The sequence below is a fragment of the Anopheles gambiae genome, chromosome 2, assembly GCF_943734735.2.
Source record: "Anopheles gambiae chromosome 2, idAnoGambNW_F1_1, whole genome shotgun sequence".
Lineage (NCBI taxonomy): Eukaryota > Metazoa > Arthropoda > Insecta > Diptera > Culicidae > Anopheles > Anopheles gambiae.
Genome location: NC_064601.1, coordinates 43,777,776 through 43,795,806, shown reverse-complemented (window position 1 = coordinate 43,795,806; position 18,031 = coordinate 43,777,776). Strand labels below are relative to the sequence as shown.

Below are 18,031 nucleotides of genomic sequence, written 5' to 3'. Positions count from 1 at the left end.
AAGAATAGATTTATTTACATCGATTTGAATGCTTCAGAACGAAAACTGCATTGAATTTGTAGATAAATATAAGAAGACCTTCCACTTTCGCCCATCATGAACTGGTATAATGACCGTTGATTTTAGACGTTTTTCGGGGACAGCCGATCTCCGGTTTGACATTTCGGTCGCGTGACAGCACGAGCTTGGTAAAAAGAGACCAACCGAGTTGTCCACGCGATTACAGAGTCACCCCATCTCCCTCGTCGGTACATTTCAGGTAAACGAAATACAGCTTGTTAATTGTATAATAGTTAGGAAAAGTGCTGCAAATAACAAATCCTTGTAATGTTTTTGTAATTACAGCCATCCAATTAGCTAGTATCAGTGTATGTGCAGTAGAATTTGTACGGGTTGTGGAGTGTGATCTCTCCCCTGTAGCGGTACCGTAGGAAGATATAACCTATTCGCTTGGAAGAAGAAGAAGACTAGATTGGATGAGTCTGTTTTGCTGTTATCTAAAATTTTGTTAAATGGCATTTTTAGTTCGAGGCAGCATCAATTCGGTACGGTCGTGGAGTCGCAGCTACGCTTCAATGTCGAAGAAAGTACGTATCATGTGGTAGAAGATTATTGCGGCCCAGTGGCAGTGCGCGTTGTTGCTAACCTCTCAACCTTTCCTCTCCTGCATTCGTTCATTCCACCCTGGCTCTCCAACCGTACCGTGTTGTGCGTGCACACGATCGACACCCACCCATCCCATCCGGTTGTGGCATTCGGGCGCTTCCGACGACTGCCGACGACGTCGACACCTGCTTGTTTCCGTTGCCACGGACACGCAACAACAATCCCGGGGGCCCGTGACGGCGAACGTGCTAACCGCGGACGCATCACCCACCACCGAAGCAGGGTCTGGTTTTGGGTGTTTACTCGTCCGAGGGCAAGGATGAGGTGAAGTTTACGCCGTACGCTCAAAAGTACAACGAATCAACAGCTGGAAAGTTGCTGGAGCAGATTAATATGTAAGTATATGGAGGATGCATGTTTGCTGGGGTTGAGTTTCCCCGTCCCGACTGGTGCGCTAGCCATAACACTTTCCTATTGTTCTGTGTTCCAATCGCTCTTCACTTTTCCTATCTTATCGCACATTGTTTTTCTGTCAGCTCTTCATTCCTTATTATTTTATTGCTATGTGTTTCATTCTTCTATTGCTTGGTGTAAAGTTGCATTACCTAAATATCTCCCCTCAAACGTCACTATTGTGTAGCTGTCCCTAATAGTGCACAATGGAGTTGCATCCGTATTCCCTTTAGTGTCGTTTACTGTTCAAAACAAAAGCTCCAATACGGCAGCACCGCCACAACCGTTCCAATTCTCCTGGGCAAAGTTGCCGAATGAATTTTAGGTTTAGGATTTATGATACCGAAAATCGCTATCGTGTGACCTCGTTCTTCTTTTCATAATGCGGCATATGTCCGCCAGTGATGGAGCCCCAAATGCAGAATTGAACGGTGTTATTTAAAATAATGCGCTTTGGAACGTTGACACCTAGCGCCGCTCTATCTTTCCGCTACAAGGGATGCTGGTCTGGTAAAAGAATCGTGTTGCCATATCTAATCTCCCGCCCAGTTCAAACTTGTCTTTGCGTTAGTGAACGTGCAAATGATAAGAAAGTCACTCTGCCAGGAGGATACTTTAGTGGGCAACTTCAAGCATTGCGATTACATTGCATCATGGTAGCTGATGGTTGGTAACAGACTTTTAATCTATCCCACAGTGTCAATGTTTGCACGCCTTTGAAGATTACGTACAATGTGCACAAGCATGCACTGAATTTCTTTACACATATGGCTGCTGATTCGCTATCCTTGCGAAAATCACTTTTCGAGCGCGTGGGATCATCCTGCCAAAAGGCAGGGAATGCAGGCTATTTCGTCGCATATCGATCGCCAAGCGGGCATATGCCGGGTGTCCGGGGTCAAACCTAAAAATAGTTTGCTTACCCCGAGCGCACCAGAGCGCAATCGTTATTGTCACTCGTACTCTCCTTCCATTATTCCGTTTGTGTTTCGTTATCATTAGCATCATGTGCACCATCGTCGTCGCATTTACGCGACACACCGACGAAAAATCGTTGCCGAGTCGTTTCACGGGCCTGCTTTGTTTCAGTGCCACTACCACCCATAATCGGCCGGTGTGTGTGTGTTAGTAACGCCAGCGTTTAAGCGTACCATATACCCGGTAGCAGAGACTTTATCGTCTGTTCTGTCTTCCCGGCTTGTGCAATTGCCGCCAATGTCCTGGTGCTTGTTAATATCGATAAGTTCGTTGGCAAATTTCCGCTTCCAGCAGACGCTTTCCCTACACACACCTCGGGCTGCTTGTGTCGCTTCTCCTACCCAACCCCTTCTGCTTCATAGCGCGTTGGGGGAAAAGTCACAGTTGAAGGACAGTTCGTGACTTGCTGGAAAATCGCAATGAGTGGCAACAACGAAGTGGCTTTTTCAATTTTCAAATCGAGGACAGCGTTTTGTTTGCTGTGTTCTCCTCTTCTTCCCGTTGTTTTTTTTGTCCTGTGTGACATACAGCTGGTGCACGGTTATTAGTACCGCGACATGGCTATTAAAGTTCGCCAAGCACTACGAGAATGAATGTGAACATGAAAAGCCGTATCTTGCATTTCCGGCCATATGGGTCAGAAGTCATAATCCCTCGCCCAATTGTGCTACGTATTGTTTGTGCATTATTAAATCCACTGCACTTGAATACAGTACGACAATAAATATCACATTTTGGTGGCGGTGAAGGTCCGCTTGGCGTACCCGTACCGAATCGATTTTTTTATCTGCATGTGTTAAATTAAATGCCGGGTTTAAACCTGATGCAGGCGAAATGTATGTCGCATGTGGTAATGTATCTTCCAGATGCTGGGTCAATTTTTTGGAAACAATTCAAATCAACCCCTCATCCCCACAACACCACTTTTAGGGTATCGGTTTTAAGGTCGACAAGCATGTGTATGATGTGCGCCAAAGTAGCCTCCGGGGTGGATAAAAGGATACTGCAAATTCATTTATTTATCTACCTGGCTTGCTTCGCACATTCGGGCCACTGTGTGGGGTGGCTGATGAATGGTTTAAAAATGGTAGAAAAGAATTCAATACTCCAGCACATTTGGTAGTTTGCCATCCATATTTACTCCTGATCGTAATCCTGATCTCTATTTGTGCTGTGCAAATTGTTCAGCAAACATGTGGCTCATGGCGAGCATCGTTTTTCTATGGCTGATGCTGCGGCTCATCCGGCAGCGGTATAGGTTTTGCCAAATTCATTTCCAAATCTGTTTCCGTTGTCTTTAATGTTCTGTCCTGTCTGTACTGACTATATCCTATCTGTATGTCTATATTGTAGCATCTTCTTTGCTGCGTCAATGCGTCTTGATGAACGATTGGCTGATTTTAATTTGAATACAATTGCTGATTAAAGGATTCGGTACAAAAGTACAATAATGAATATTATTTCTCCACAGAGCAATGCATTTATCGACTGAAGCTTCTCGACATTCGTTAAAAGCTAGAAAGCTAGAAAGTTATGGATTATTGTTCCAATTAATACTTGTGATCGAATATCTTTTTGCCAGCAACGTTAAGCTTTCGGCAATTGTTTACAAAAATGGCACCGATTACCAGCATCGTTCCTTTTGAGGAGAAATGTTTCCCTTTCTAAGCATTGATGAAGATTAGAATGTTGGCCCATAAGTAAAGCATATACAGTGTGATCAGCGAAAATGTGAACACAGCGAAAATAGTAACTTCTTGAGCTTTTGCACTGCTATCTATTTCTCAAACCTTCTCTCATCAAAAAAGAACGCTCTTCTCTTTTCTATCTTTTTATCTAATTTGATTCTAAAAGACCTTCGAATGGGGCGGATGGAGCACAGATTGGTTCCTGTTTAGGACGTCGGTGTTACCGATGTTTCGCGTTGCATCTACTCTTAATTAGTGCAACACGCTTATCTATACTGGTGGAGGATATCGCTATCTTTGTTTGGCGGGTTCGTTACAGCGCACACGTTTGCTGCGTGTGATGGAAGCTGTATGAGCCGGTGGAAATGTTGTTTGACATTAAATTAATCGCTTTCAAAAGCCATCATTCCGGTTGTATTTAATTCTCCTGTAGTAGAATCACTCGAGATATATCACCCATATCTTTTGCCACGCGTTGTGTTATTCCATTTCCTCTAGAACGCAGCTCCAAACCTCCCTTTTTGAAAAGATCAGACGTGCAAGCAACAGCTCAATACTTTTCCCCTTTATTTTCGCCTTTGTGTTTTCGTTTCAGATCCACTGTTATGTTCTAAGCCCCAACCTGGTGCACACTTTTGCAAACGATAGCAAAGCAAAGCGAATAAGCACAGTGCGCGAGAAAAATGCAAACATTCATATTAGAAAACTCGACTTTCTCTAAAGCACACGCATGCGATACAGTGAAAGTGTATAGGAAAAGATAACAGACAGTTCAACTGTACGACGGATATACACGTCGCGCGTAACGCAGTTTGTTCATTCGAAGATGATGTTGTTGATTTGTAAAAAAAAACACTGCACAGCTTAATCGTCTTAATAAGTTCAGTTTTTGAAATGATTTAAAGTTTATTGGTGTGATTCGGGTTGGAGTTACGTACGATATGCTTTTACTGTGTCTTCCGCCTAGAAACAAACGTTTCTGTTAAGCGCTATCTGTAGGCGAGTTGTGTTTGAGTGCTCTAATCTATCCAATCGATTAACTCTATACAACATTTGTCTAGTGCGTTAGTGAGTGTGGTGAAATGATTAATCGTTCATATTGCAAGGTTTTCATGCGGTACCAGGGAGAAGAAAATCAGTGAAAAAAACATCATCACTCAGTGATTTTCTTGGGCAACGATTCCCACGCTCGATTGCATTTGCCTTCTGCCGGATGGTTTTTAGTATCCACGCCTGTGCCGCTACCTCAAACAGAGTGATTCAACCAAGATGTCCTCAGGAACGGTTGGTGGTGGTGGAGGCGGTGCAGGCAGCAGTAGTAGTGCGGGCGGTGGGCCCGGCGGTGCCGGTAGCAGCAGCGGTAGCAGCAGCAGCAACAGCAACACCAACAACAAGAAACGGCTCGCCACCCTGAACGGCATCCCGACCAGCGTGGACGACAAGACGAACGACTTCCTCTGCCCGATCTGCTTCGACATCATCAACGAGGCGTACATCACGCGGTGCGGACACACGTTCTGCCACCAGTGCATAGCGCGTTCGATCGACGTCGCGAAAAAGTGCCCCAAGTGCAACTATCCGCTCGCGTCCCACGAGCACATTGTGCCGAACTTTCTGCTAAACGAGCTCATCACCAAGCATCGGCTGAAAGGCGGGGGCGGTGGCGGTGGTGGTGGTCTCCTGCATCGGCACAAGTCCTCCCAGCCCGGTGACAACTCCCCCCAGTTCCACACGGGCGGTGCGTGTGGTGGTGGTGACGCGAACGCTGGCGGTGAAGGCGACACATTGAAGCACTTTCTGGCGACGGAATCGAAAAAGCTGTCCCTCTCGGACGTGAACGTGATGCTCGAGATACTGACGCAGCGCAAAACGCTGCTCGAGGCGGAATCCTGCGCCGCCCAGAACCGGTTGCTGCACGAATTCCTGAAGCATCTGCTAAAGCAGAAGGAGCAGCAGCAGCTACAAATTGCGAACGAGATCGCACTCATTCGAAGCGACCTGCTGGACGTGGAGAAGGTGCTGAAGGATGTGCAGAGCAGCTGCCCGACGGTGGCGGAGGTGGAGCAGAGCGTGCGGGACGAAAAGGACGAGCACGTGGTTGCGATCAAGCGGGAAATTATACAAATCATAGACACGATCGATAACATTACAGTACCGTCGAACCGTTCGCTCGTCGACGACACGTGCTCGAATGTGACCGAATCGTACGAGGGATTCAATTTGCACGGGGCTCGCCGGGGCGGCCATGGTGGCTCGATTTCAGGTGGATCACTTTCGTCCAACCCTTCATCCTTTTTGGCCCGCAAGCAGCGAATGTATCAGCATTTCGATGATTTCGTGCAATGTTACTTTGCGGCCCGCAGCGAAGACCTGTACTTCGGCAAGGATCGCTCGTGCAGCTCCGATTCGCTCGGCGTAGGAGAGCGGTCTACCTCGAGTGGGGCGAGCATCGGCACGGGGACAGGCATCGGCGGTGGCAGCTTAAGCTCCGACCGGCTGATGGGTGGTGGAGTGCATCCGTCGGCGGCGGCGGCAGCGGCGCCATCGAACGCGTCCAGCCAATCCAATCTAGACACCACGCGGTCTAGTGGCCGCTCGTCGCTGGACACCTTCCGGGAGAGCCTGATCAAGTTCTCCAAGTACAGTGCGCTGCGGCCGCTGGCCACGCTGAACTACTCGAACGATTCCAACTACGTCTCGACGATCGTGTCAAGCATCGAGTTCGACAAGGACAGCGAGTACTTTGCGATCGCGGGCGTTACGAAGCGGATCAAAATATTCGACTACTACACCGCGATACGGGACGCCGCGGTCGACATAAACTATCCGATCAACGAAATGACCTGCAATAGCAAAATTTCGTGCGTCATCTGGAACAGCTACTTCAAGCAGGTGTTGGCGTCCAGCGACTACGAAGGCATTGTCACGATCTGGGATGTGCTGACGCGCACGCGAACGAAAACGTTCGAGGAGCACGACAAGCGCTGCTGGTGCGTGGACTTCAACGAGGTCGACACGCGGCTGCTGGCGTCCGGGTCGGACGATGCGCGGGTGAAGCTGTGGTCGCTAAACGTGGACCATTCCGTGGCGACGATCGAGGCCCGCGCCAACGTGTGCTGCGTCAAGTTCAATCCAAAGAGCTCCTGCCATCTGGCGTTCGGGACGGCGGATCACTGCGTCAATTACTACGATCTGCGCAATCTCAAGCAGCCGCTCTGCCTGTTCAAGGGACACCGGAAGGCGGTGTCGTACGTCAAGTTTCTCAACACGGACGAAATCGTGTCGGCCAGTACGGACGGCCAGCTGAAGCTGTGGAACATCAATTCGCCGCCGTTCTGTCTGCGCTCCTTCACCGGGCACATTAACGAGAAGAACTTTGCCGGGCTGGCGACGAACAACGACTATCTGGCGTGCGGCAGCGAGGATAACTCGCTCTGCGTGTACTACAAAGGTCTGTCCAAGCAGCTGTTTAACCTGAAGTTTTCCAGCAGCAGCACGAGCGGGAGCGGCGGTGCGGGCGGAAGCAGTGCCGCCGGCACCGGCAGCAGCAGTGGCATTGGCAACAGCAGCTCGCGCACCAGCGGCCTCCAGTCGACGGACATGGAGCGCAGCAATTCGGAGGGGAACGAGTTTGTGTCGGCTGTTTGCTGGCGCAAGCAGAGCAACATCATCATTGCCGGGAACAGTGAGGGCGTGATTAAGATTCTGGAAATAGTGTAAACCGCGACTGCTTCGCTTCCAAAGGAATGGTGGCTCTGGGTGTGGGGGTGGTACAGTAAGTTGGGTGGGTTTGCGTGAGCAGCTTTCATTTTCGATGCAGACGAGCGCGCGAGCGAAAACGGTTGAGGCGCGCGTCGGAGTGGATGAATGCAATAGGATAGGTTACTACTATATAACGGATTGCAATAGCTGTATAAAAAAGGTAAACGTTATTTAGTGAATAGACACGTTTCAATCCAAGCGTGGGTTGTTTTTTGTTTGTTTGTTTTGTTTTTTTCGTAGCAAGAAAATAAGACAAATGCCGTAGGTGCGCCCTGTACCATGATCGTGTTCCGTGTTTTAATTCCACAGCACGCACAGAAGCAGAGAAAATCCATTTTAGATCGTTGTTCTTAGACAGTTAGCAAAGTAGCTAACACGCATCACCCAGTGCAATTAATGTCGTGTAAGAGTGTGTGATAGCCATGACGTTTTCATTTCAGCTGTTTTATATGCATTCGGACACCGTTCAAGAAAGACTAAGCACTCATCCTTGCTTTCCATGGTTAGCGCACAGGCATTCCTTTCCTCTTTTTTCGAGCATACCAATTTAGACAAACATGAATTCAGTATCGTATGATGAGCATTCGGTTCTGTGAGCAAATAGTTTCTTTCTTGTCATCTATTTATTTGCAGTGCTCTTGTTATACGTTAGTTGAATATGTAAGATAGACATACATTTGATAGTTTAGGCAGTTTATTGCTAAGGCTGTTTAAAATTATTCGAAAGTGGTTTGCTAATGCGTCTGCGTCCTTCCCAAAACCAAACTCGTTCGAATAGCGTCCTAGTATTGCGGTGGACTACTGTGTAGAGGTGCCAACAGTTTATTTTCAGTACAACTATACTTCCAAGGATAAAAGTCACTATGAGGACGTATTTACTGTTGAATGAGCAACCGGAAGGCAGGAGTAAGGGAAGAGAAAACAAAGAGAGAACTTGCTATTTTTGTACAGTAGGAAATACATGTAGAAGGATGTGTAGCGAACGTCGTGGCTTTTGGAAATGCGATCGGGTTAAACATGCAACAAAATGTAGACAACTACTATTCCGGATTAATTGATGTTTTAGAATCTAGCGATACAATTTTAGAATTTGTTAACATCTATTTCGTCCATTTAAGTTAATTTAATTAGGTTCATATTACAGTTGAAGCTGATTCTTTCCTTAACCAAGCGAAATAAAATGTCCGTTCAAATCTCTTTCGTACTTCAAGCGGTCTAAATGAGCAGCGTCTGTTTGTTTTTTCGTACACGCCAACCATAACCATAACGCGCCGACCGTGTGAGTTAGTGGAACATTGTCTAAGATTAACAATTCCGTGCTTTTCTCCCCCCGCTACCATGCGCTGCTTTAGCTGCGGTCCGGTAAAAGCTGGCCAGACGCGAATTTTCTGGGAGCTCGGTAAGTTTCCAGCGGTAGCGGTAGCCGGTTTGGGCGATGCTTCCAAATGGGACGAGCTGGACGAGATCGATGGAGCGAAGGAAAACGTGCGCATTGCGGCCGCGGCCGGTGTCCGCGCCCTGTCGGCGAACAAGATCGCCGAGATCGCCGTGGAAGACATGGAGCATCCACAGCAGGCGGCCGAAGGGGCCACCCTGGCCAACTACAAGTTTCAGGCGTTCAAGAGCAAGGAAAAACAAACGCCGCTGCCCGCGGTAAGCTTCGCGGAGGATGCCAGCGGGAAGGCCGACTGGGATCGGGGTGTCATCATTGCCGAGGCGCAAAACTTTGCCCGCGTGTGAGTATTACCATCCTCGTTTGAAGTGTGATTTGGTTTATGCGTTGTAAAACAATGAATACGCTTTCGCAATCGTCGCCATTTAGATTGATGGAAACACCGGCCAACCATATGACGCCCACCATTTTCGCGGATACCGTCAAGCAACGGCTCGGCGCTGCCAACGTCGAGGTCGTCGTGCACGATGAAGCTTGGGCGAAGGAGAAAAAGATGGGTTCGTTCCTCTCGGTTACGAACGGTTCGAACGAACCGGCCCGCTTCCTGGAGCTGACGTATCGTGGATCCCAGGACGAACAGTGCGTGGCGCTGGTAGGCAAGGGCATCACGTTCGATTCCGGTGGCATCAGCCTGAAGCCGTCCGCCAACATGGACCAGATGCGTGCCGACATGGGTGGTGCAGCGAACGTGGTGTCGACCATACTGGCCTTGGCACAGCTGAAGGCACCGGTGCACGTGAAAGGGTTTGTGCCGCTGTGCGAAAACATGCCAAGCGGCACGGCCACCAAACCGGGCGACGTGGTTTACGCAATGAACGGCAAGAGCATCTGCGTGGATAACACCGACGCCGAGGGGCGTCTTATATTGGCGGACGCGTTATGTTACGCCTCGACGTAAGTTTAAACTGGTTTAAACTTAAACCTTTTTTTGTTTGGTTTCTTGTCAACATCTCGACTAACAAACCACTTGGTGTGTGTGGTGTGCTTCGCATGTGTTTTCCCCTTTTTGCAGCTTCAATCCAAAGTTCATCCTGGACATTGCGACCCTGACCGGTGCCATCAAGGTAGCGCTGGGCGATTGCGTGTCGGGCGTGTTTTCCAGCAACAACAAACTGTGGGAGACGATCCACGAGGCGGGCTCGCAGACCGGTGATCGGGTGTGGCGCATGCCACTGTTCAAGCACTACAGCGACCAGATGTGCGACCACAACGGTTACGATCTGAACAACCTGGGCAAGGGCAAGGGCGGCGGATCCTGCACTGCCGCTGCATTCTTGCGCGAGTTCGTGCCAAAGGGTACACCGTGGCTGCACGTAGATATCGCCGGCGTGATGGGCGATTGTAGCGATCAAAGCTACACCGGGTCGAAGGGCATGTCGGGCCGCCCGATGCGTACGCTCGTCGAGTTCGTTACCAAGGCGGGTAGCGCTTAAAGCAGGCAATGAAGCAACAGTTTGTTTGTTTGTTTGTTTTTCTTTTCTTCGTTGCATTTAGTGACGATTCTACAAGTTTACTGACTTTGTACAACACCAGTGTTGTGGATAGCATTTCCGGGGGACTACTTCTATGATCCGTATGCATTTTATGGTCACGCAGTGCGCTGTGGTAGTTCCTTACCCGCGCTCGGTTTTGTTTTGCCATCGAGCTAACATTAGCATCACTTCTTTTTCAGCATTAAATATTATTCAATCGATCAAGCGAAGTATTTTCAGCAGTAGCACCCAACATACATCCGTTTGGTTTTTGTTTACATGCTAACCATTTGTTTTATTTGTTAGAAATGTGGCAAAGGTTGTTGGTTAATAAATAGTCAATGCATAATTACTTGAGGACTGTGTTTTTTCGTTTATTTCATTTTCCGGCATGCACATTCATATCCGAAACAAAAAGTCTGAGAACAGTTTGAATGAGTTTAAAAAGCGCTACCATGTTCATTAAAAAAAATACTGTGACAACCTTAGCGTAAAACTTGGGGAAAAAACATTACGGTAAAACAAAACGGTATTACGGTGCAGTATAATGCATACAATACACCTCCAACTCTACCACCCGAAGAGCGTGTCACCGTCGCGGAGGTTGAAAGTACCATCAAATGTCTTCGAAACATGAAGACCCTGGGCTTGGATGGAATCTTCAATATTTGCATCAAAAATCTGCAAAATCGAGCAATGACTCAGCTGTCTCTTACTCAACATCTTCCCGCAAGCATGGAAGCGCACTAAAGAAATCCCAATCGTGAAGCCCGGAATGGATCCCGCACTTCCATTCAGTAACTAATCGACCGATAAGCTTCCTAAGCGCTTTCAGCAAACTGTTCGGAAAAATCATATATTACCAACTGAGAAATTTGGTCAACGATCCCTCCTAAATAAAAAAAAATTATTCAACGATCTTCAAATTATTCCGGCAGAACAGTTTGGATATTCGGTCCGGGCACTCAACAGCGCACCAGCTGATTCGACTGCAAAACAAGCGAGTATCAAGATCCAACGCTGTTTTTATGCTTGACGTGGAAAAAGCATTTGAAAATGTGTGGCATGATGGGCTTGTCCATGAACTGTATCAGTTCAAGCTCCCGTTATTCTTGGTCAAGCTGATCAAGAACTTCCTGCAGCAGCGCACCTTCCTTGTTGTCATCGGCCCATATACTTTGGAAGTGCAGCATGATACGGCGGTCGTACCCCAGGGCAGCGTTCTTGGTCCGTTTCTGCATCTGCTGTTCATGGCGGACCTTCCTGCTTTTCCTAGAAGGGCTCCCAGTTTTTTAAATTAGTTTTTATAGAGGATTTAATGGTGCCCAGTTGTTTTTGTTCGCAGACGACACGGCAATCGCCACGAAAGGTAGAACACCAGCAGAACTCAGGCGCGGCGCTCAGCGTTTCTTTGGACATACTACAGGGTGTATGCTGGTGAATGGAGAATCCGCATCAACAACGCGAAGACCCAAGCCATGATTGTCCCACATTGGCTAAGGTATCAGCTACAAAACCCGATTGGCCACCAACTAACTGTGGGAGGAAGTACAATCCATTGCGGATGCCTCTCGCTGGATCAGGTTAGAAGAGTTGTACGATAAAACCAGTACAGATCCATTATATGAGATTGGATATATTATAACAGGACGCCTTAAAGAAAAATGCGCAACATCAGATTTTCCCCTTCTAAGGGCACTTTCTTGAATTGTTAGCACCTTTTTTCTTTCTCTCTTTCTTTTCTTTTGATTTTCTTCTTCTTTTATCTTCTGCTCTTGCTCTAATAGTGTAAAGTAGATAAGTAAGTTTAATTTTAGTTTAGTTTAATTTACCGTAATCAAAAGGCTCTAGGCCTAATACCGTTCTGTTTAAAATCAAACTCAAACCTGGTAAAATCATCGTTACGAAATCGAGCGTTACGCAAAATCTCGCAAAACAAATGTATTTATGAAATTAAAAGAAAAATAGTAAAAACAGCAAACATATATTCTGATCTGCATCTTTGTGGCAACCATCATACTCCACTCTCTCTCTCTCTCTCTCTCTCTATACTGGTTGAACAATCAAAATATAACCCAGCTGGCCTCGCTTGCACCTTCACAAAACCACGCTTGTCATCAGTTCAGTTCCGTTTCCCGCCAATATGCTGTTGTCGTTGTCGTTACCGCAGCGCAGTCAAAAGTTGTTTATGTTGTTTACACACCGTTGTCCGGGAAACGTGTCTCCGCCCCGGGGCCAAAACTTTATTGAAGAGCTGGAAAGAAACTTTGTTCGGCTTTATCGTGTTCCGTTGCTTTTTTGTCGCTTTTGATTGTAGTTTACAACATGGAGAGTAACTTTGTGTCGGTGTTTAAGCTGGATGGTGTCCCCATACTACCACCATTGGTAAGAATAGTTTTTTGCTCGCTTTGCACTGTTCCTACAGATTGGTCCTTATATATAAGTTTCCACTGCTGCCGCTTAACAGGTTAACGATGAGGTGCGTGCTGCTGTGGCTATTTACCGGCAGAAGGCAATGGAAATTGAAAACCGTCTGCAGGAGAAGAGAAGGGCCTCGGCCGTAAACAACTGTCTCGTTTCCCAGTCTGTCGATGAAAACAACGGTGCGACCAAGGATGTAGAAGCGGTATCGACTCTAGACGCGAGTAACACTGCACACAGTCCAACATCTGAAAGTACTGCCGAAGCACAAGCTTGTGAGAGTGTAACAATAACTCCTGTAGAAGTTGCAAACGATGCTGGTCCAATTGAATCGCTTAATGTTCTGGAACGTACGTCTGCTGTGATTCCGCCTTCGCCGAAATTGTTACCGGATGAAGCTTGGCGCGGCCAAGAAGAATTAGGAACCCTCGAAACAAAGGAAACGGATGAGAAGGATACAAGTAATTGCAACTCACTGTCCACCCAAAGGTTGCAATCTGATCCAGAGCAACCGTCCTGGCAGTCGCCGACAAGAACAGTTACACCAACGTCCGAGGAAGCGTTGCCATGGTTTCCTTTGGTACGATCAAACACTTTCAACCTGGAGAAGCCCAGTGTAGATTTGATGAATCTGCAACGAGTCGGTCATTCCACGCCAATTGATCGTCCCCGGGTCAATCCGGTCGTTCAGTCGGCGGATAGTCCCAAACAGCATCAAAACCAGCCGGATCAAAGCAAACCAATCGAGGCAGCCCGTAATGCATTTGCAGACAGAGAAAATACACCCGTAAAATCTGCAATCGGTGCATCTGTAATGCAGGGGGTTAATCAATCAATCGGAGAGCAAAAGAAACCGGACACGGATCCGGCAAAATGCCGCCCGAAACGAAAAACGGCCTCACGCCGGATTAGCCACTCGTCGGCTGGATCCGGACGAGCCTCCGAGCGCGCATTCGAGAGTGTTGCGCAAGCGCTTACCACGCACGAGCAGCGCATGCTGGAGCTGTTGAAGCGGCAGGAGGAAGAACGGCTGATGTTGGAGCAAAGTTTTCGCGAAAAAACGCAGGAACTGGTAGCGCTGTGCGCGAAAACGCTCACGATCGACGAAGGCAATGGTATGCTGGCAGGCAACGGCGAGAACCACTTGAGCATGTCGGTTTCCGGGACCGTTCGCACCAAAACACCGGACCTTCATACGGCCTCGAGCGTAAGCCAACTGTCGCTGTGCGATGTGTCTTACGATTCGTGTACCGATACGGACGACGCCGCCTACCAAACATGCCAGGCAAACGGAACTTCGGAGGAGAATGTTGATAACAACAGTGAGCTTACGTTGACCGGGAATCAATCGTGCACCAACGATGCTGGAAGGACAATCCGTTCATCCGTCCGCCGTACAGCAAACCGCACTCCGGACCGCAATGGAAACGAAGAGTTTAGTCTTCTGCCACAGCGAATGTTGGAGCTGCAGCAGCACAGGGCGGCTACCATTATCAATGCTTACGCTCGGGGCTATCTAACGAGACGTCTGTTCAAAACGGACGAAGTGCAAAGCATCAAACGCACGATCGCCGATATTGTGTGCTTCATCATCAGCTTACAGTCGGAGGATACGGGGCGGAGCAGGAACACGAACCTGGCTACTGCAGCCCTTCGTCGCGATGCCGGCAAGCACATTGCTTCCTGTCTGGACCGGTTGCACGACATATTCGTAAACTTTACCACGCCAGAACGTCTGCAGATGATCCGGCGTGATCGCAGTTTACAGCGCAAACCCACACTGCCAAACCATCGCCAGCTGCAGAGTTCCTAAGCCATGTTTTGCACTCTTTTTGGAAGAACATATTTACCCCCTTTACCCGCTGATCACCGCAGCACCGAAATAAATCAAACACGTTTCGATCATTTCCGACTCCTTTATTATTTTGGCTTGTTCCATGTTCTTGTTCGTGCTAAGGGTTTTAGGAAGCAGTGAAACCCGTTGGTTCTATTTTCCATTTCGCAGCGCATCTCTTGCGATCTACACCCCGAGGATCGTCCTAAAGACTCCGGAACGGGTGGACCAAAAAACGGGGAAACAGAACGAAACACTACATTCGAATAATTTGGGGGAAAGTTGAATGAAGGTTAAAAGGAAAAAATCGTGTTTTAAGGAAATCTGTCAACACGACGCGAGCGATCCGTCCTATTGCGCGAGGAAGGGGGGGAAAGAAACAGATCGATTAGAAAGCGAGCACACATTTTACATACGATCATTGCAAATGCCAAGGCACGATCGCTATATTATCTTCTTTTGCTGATAATAGTCCTTTTCCTATACATGTTTTATACTTAAGAAAACGGAAGAAAAAGGGCGCTGTCCTCTGTGGCACGTGAAAGCGCCGGGGGAAAAGCGCCGTTTAGTATGTGTGTTAGTTTTGATTTTTGTACACCATAATTACAGGGACCGGGGAGCGATGGAGATAACAAAGAGGGACAATTTTGGCGCAAGTGATCAACGAGGAATGTTTGCTGGTGGGTGTATGCCAAACGTGCTGGTAGGTTTGCGGGTGAGCTCGTTGGGTGTTACACGTTGTCTGGCTCTCTGCTTTTTTTTTACCGACGAACGCGTTTACCCGTAGAAGTACGGTTTGCTGATTTGCCTAGTAGTTGCTGTAATTTGTAAGGGGAAACCTTTTTGATTTTGTTTTTGTTTTCGCTGCTAAATACTGCTGCACTGTTGCTGTACTTTCTTTGATGCCTTAACTTCTTTCCTAGCTGTGTTATCGCCAACGGTTGATGTCTGTCGAGGGCCTTAACCATACAACGAAACGGTAGACGAAGAAGCAATCGAACTCAGAGCGTGAGAGGGGAGGGGAGGGCACGAAGCGCCACCGCTCGCGCCAGTCTCAGGTGAGTGAGCCGCTGTGAAACTCGGACACGCTACCTCGTCCACGGCCTCTTCCACGGCCTCGACCTCTACCGCGTCCCCTGCCCCGCCCGCGTCACCTTCGACCGTCTCCCAGGCCCACTAGATCTGGAAGTAGAAGTAGCATCGAGAATTGCGTTAAGTCCACCGCCCGTCTCCTAAACCCGCGTACACCACCAGTAGGACCGATCCGGACAGTTGGCTCACCTATATTGCTAGCCGTTTTCTCCAAGTAAGCCAGCGGGCCCTGAAGATTCGGACCAGCGCCCGGGGGGAAACCGGGGCCCCCACCCGCCTGTCCGACGCCCCGCGGGATGCCACCCTGCTGAAACATTTGCGCATTGGAGGCGCCCATCGGCATCGATTGCTGCATTTGCTGTTGCATCTGTTGCTGCTGCACCTGCATCTGCTGCATTTGCTGCTGCTGATGCTGGCTCTGCATCTGGAAGGTTACGATTATGGCCCTTTTTAGTGCTGCAACATCAAGCTCGCGTAGTGCCGGGAGTGCTTACCTGCATGGGCAGGTTCATGCCGCCGCTTGCCATCATCCCGGCAGGGCCACCACCGGGTGCACCACCGGCCAGATTGCCACGCATGTCCGGCGGCATCGATTGGATCGGTTTGTTAAAGTTCTGCTGATCCGAGAGCAGCTGCTTCCAGGACTCAATCTTCTCGTAATGCTTGCGTATCAGCTCATCCTTTCGGCCGATTTCTTGCTTTAGGTCGAAGTTTTCCTCCTTCAGCAGCAGATCCGGTTTGAGGGCGGACAGCAGAAACCGCTTCTGCAGAAAGAACGCTTCCATCTGCCGGGCGAGATCGATGAACTTGAGCGTGGTTTGATCCACCTCTACCTTGATTTCATCCTTGTCGATTCCAGTGGCCGATTCTTCCTTCGTTAGCGCGTGAATACACGACTGCAAGGTTTTGCGCGAAGGAAAAAGCAGGAGTTGAATAATTTTCACAAATCGGCACCATGCCTTGCCTGGCGGCACTGAGGCACGCAAAACCCACCTGAAATGCTTCCTCGAGTTCGTCCACCAAATTGCCACTGCCAACGTTCGACGAGGACGCCATTACTGCGACCCGGCTGCGGGCAGGTCGAGGTCAGCAAAGGAACCTAAATTATCGGAATATTGTTTTATCGATTGCGTGCAGCGGCAAGAAACAACCGGGGGAAAACAATGAATGTTTGTGTTGTTGACGTCCGCATCCCCAAGGTATCTTGACGGTTGTTTTACCTTCAAGGTTTATACTGTTATGGTGTGACGTTGGACCATGTAGTTTCTGCTTCGGAGGACAATTGTACACAATCCGAGTGAACTATAGTTAAAATATTTTTATTTTCATTTTACTCGTTTTCGGTACATGGCGGATTGTTAGCGATATCCTCTTGTCTCGCCTTAAGACGTCGCCCGCATGAGCGTTGCTAACCAACGATAGATTCGCTACCCTGGCATCAATTGTATCCTCTTCCCGCTCTGCTATCGAATGAAGATATTTGTGATACATATCGTCTTTCACAACCAGCAAACTTCGAGGTTCCAGCAGGACGCTTGTTTTGTGCTGCCGCACTAACGATCCACTGCCGCTCTGTCCACTTGCATCTTCCGTCTGCTCGTAGTACTCCAGCACTGTGTGTGAGCCGCAGGAGATCGTTGTGATGGTGGGGAAAAACAGTGGCCCGTCCAAGTGTGGCATTATGCCTTGGCCGGGAAGATATTCGTTGACCAGCACGTGGTTGGCTTGGATGCCTTCCGCGTACACATTCAGCTGATTGATGCGTTCGACGTAATGGTGTAGCCAGACCGGAATATCTTCCGCTATCATTCCCTTCGGATGAGGAACTCCACCATAATTTATCAACCGTCTGTTGGACAGCTGTGTCCATCGGGGCCTCGGTGTCTTGTCGACCGCCTGGATTATCGCACACTCTTCTTCCTTTGTAATGAAGTCGGGCAGGTAGTAAATACTCGGTGGACACTGAAAGCATTTGCAAGCAAGAATAAGACACGAAAAGTGATGAAAGCGCTTGGAGCCAAAAATACACACTTACATTTTGCACGGCAAAGTTCTGCCAAATCATGTTGCTTTAGCGTATTTGATACCGCGTTGCCAGTTGAAACAAATTGTTAATCCTTTCGCAATGAGAGAATCTGGCAGGCATTCCAAAACAAGTAAATTCAAAACAATGCACTGGCATTAAATTTTTTTTCTTTCTCAACCTCAACACGGTTGCACAAAGTGGGCTATTTTTTTTGACTTGCTGCTTCACACTGGGATTCCCAATGGA

General features: G+C 48.3%; 5 protein-coding genes across 7 annotated transcripts; 3 read left to right on the top strand and 2 right to left on the bottom strand.

Annotated features, from left to right (window-relative positions):
- Positions 1 to 133: 133 nt before the first annotated feature.
- Positions 134 to 8,707, top strand: LOC11175646 (uncharacterized). Of its 2 annotated transcripts, none has more exons than XM_061647785.1 (4): positions 134 to 259; positions 346 to 587; positions 889 to 1,001; positions 4,321 to 8,707. In XM_061647785.1, the coding sequence occupies exon 4, from the start codon at positions 4,995 to 4,997 to the stop codon at positions 7,443 to 7,445; it is 2,451 nt and encodes an 816-aa protein (XP_061503769.1). In that variant the 5' UTR covers positions 134 to 259; positions 346 to 587; positions 889 to 1,001; positions 4,321 to 4,994; the 3' UTR covers positions 7,446 to 8,707. The 2 variants fall into 2 exon arrangements, with proteins under 2 accessions (XP_061503769.1, XP_061503770.1); XM_061647786.1 differs by having other exon boundaries at positions 886 to 1,001.
- A 118-nt stretch (positions 8,708 to 8,825) lies between these two features.
- LOC1271603 (cytosol aminopeptidase) lies at positions 8,826 to 10,373 on the top strand. Its single transcript, XM_310427.6, has 3 exons — positions 8,826 to 9,223; positions 9,310 to 9,834; positions 9,953 to 10,373. Exons 1-3 carry the CDS (start codon positions 8,826 to 8,828, stop codon positions 10,371 to 10,373), a joined length of 1,344 nt encoding a protein of 447 aa, XP_310427.6.
- A 2,156-nt stretch (positions 10,374 to 12,529) lies between these two features.
- LOC3290918 (uncharacterized) lies at positions 12,530 to 14,738 on the top strand. The gene is made up of 2 exons (XM_559658.4): positions 12,530 to 12,797; positions 12,880 to 14,738. Exons 1-2 carry the CDS (start codon positions 12,738 to 12,740, stop codon positions 14,644 to 14,646), a joined length of 1,827 nt encoding a protein of 608 aa, XP_559658.4. The 5' UTR covers positions 12,530 to 12,737; the 3' UTR covers positions 14,647 to 14,738.
- LOC1271602 (mediator of RNA polymerase II transcription subunit 28) lies at positions 14,736 to 16,967 on the bottom strand. 2 transcript variants are annotated; one of them, XM_310426.6, is made up of 4 exons: positions 16,753 to 16,967; positions 16,254 to 16,655; positions 15,949 to 16,183; positions 14,736 to 15,849 (listed from the first exon to the last, which is right to left on the bottom strand). In XM_310426.6, exons 1-4 carry the CDS (start codon positions 16,813 to 16,815, stop codon positions 15,818 to 15,820), a joined length of 732 nt encoding a protein of 243 aa, XP_310426.4. In that variant the 5' UTR covers positions 16,816 to 16,967; the 3' UTR covers positions 14,736 to 15,817. The 2 variants fall into 2 exon arrangements, with proteins under 2 accessions (XP_310426.4, XP_061503772.1); XM_061647788.1 differs by having other exon boundaries at positions 14,736 to 16,183; positions 16,753 to 16,953.
- A 95-nt stretch (positions 16,968 to 17,062) lies between these two features.
- Positions 17,063 to 17,998, bottom strand: LOC1271601 (alpha-ketoglutarate-dependent dioxygenase alkB homolog 6). Its single transcript, XM_310425.5, has 2 exons — positions 17,795 to 17,998; positions 17,063 to 17,721 (listed from the first exon to the last, which is right to left on the bottom strand). The coding sequence occupies exons 1-2, from the start codon at positions 17,822 to 17,824 to the stop codon at positions 17,068 to 17,070; spliced, it is 684 nt and encodes a 227-aa protein (XP_310425.4). The 5' UTR covers positions 17,825 to 17,998; the 3' UTR covers positions 17,063 to 17,067.
- Between the last annotated feature and the right edge of the window lie 33 nt (positions 17,999 to 18,031).

Bases quoted from the DNA above. Each gene is read 5' to 3' on its own strand.
- LOC11175646 (XM_061647785.1), top strand. From the start codon at position 4,995: ATGTCCTCAGGAACGGTTGGTGGTGGTGGAGGCGGTGCAGGCAGCAGT.
- LOC1271603 (XM_310427.6), top strand. From the start codon at position 8,826: ATGCGCTGCTTTAGCTGCGGTCCGGTAAAAGCTGGCCAGACGCGAATT. The intron at 9,224-9,309 runs GTGAGTATTACC...GTCGCCATTTAG, and splicing joins GCGCAAAACTTTGCCCGCGT to ATTGATGGAAACACCGGCCA. The intron at 9,835-9,952 runs GTAAGTTTAAAC...CCCTTTTTGCAG, and splicing joins GCGTTATGTTACGCCTCGAC to CTTCAATCCAAAGTTCATCC.
- LOC3290918 (XM_559658.4), top strand. From the start codon at position 12,738: ATGGAGAGTAACTTTGTGTCGGTGTTTAAGCTGGATGGTGTCCCCATA. The intron at 12,798-12,879 runs GTAAGAATAGTT...GCCGCTTAACAG, and splicing joins TCCCCATACTACCACCATTG to GTTAACGATGAGGTGCGTGC.
- LOC1271602 (XM_061647788.1), bottom strand. From the start codon at position 16,815: ATGGCGTCCTCGTCGAACGTTGGCAGTGGCAATTTGGTGGACGAACTC. The intron at 16,656-16,752 runs GTGGGTTTTGCG...AAAACCTTGCAG, and splicing joins AACTCGAGGAAGCATTTCAG to TCGTGTATTCACGCGCTAAC. The intron at 16,184-16,253 runs GTAAGCACTCCC...GTAACCTTCCAG, and splicing joins GCATGAACCTGCCCATGCAG to ATGCAGAGCCAGCATCAGCA.
- LOC1271601 (XM_310425.5), bottom strand. From the start codon at position 17,824: ATGATTTGGCAGAACTTTGCCGTGCAAAAT. The intron at 17,722-17,794 runs GTAAGTGTGTAT...AAATGCTTTCAG, and splicing joins AGAACTTTGCCGTGCAAAAT to TGTCCACCGAGTATTTACTA.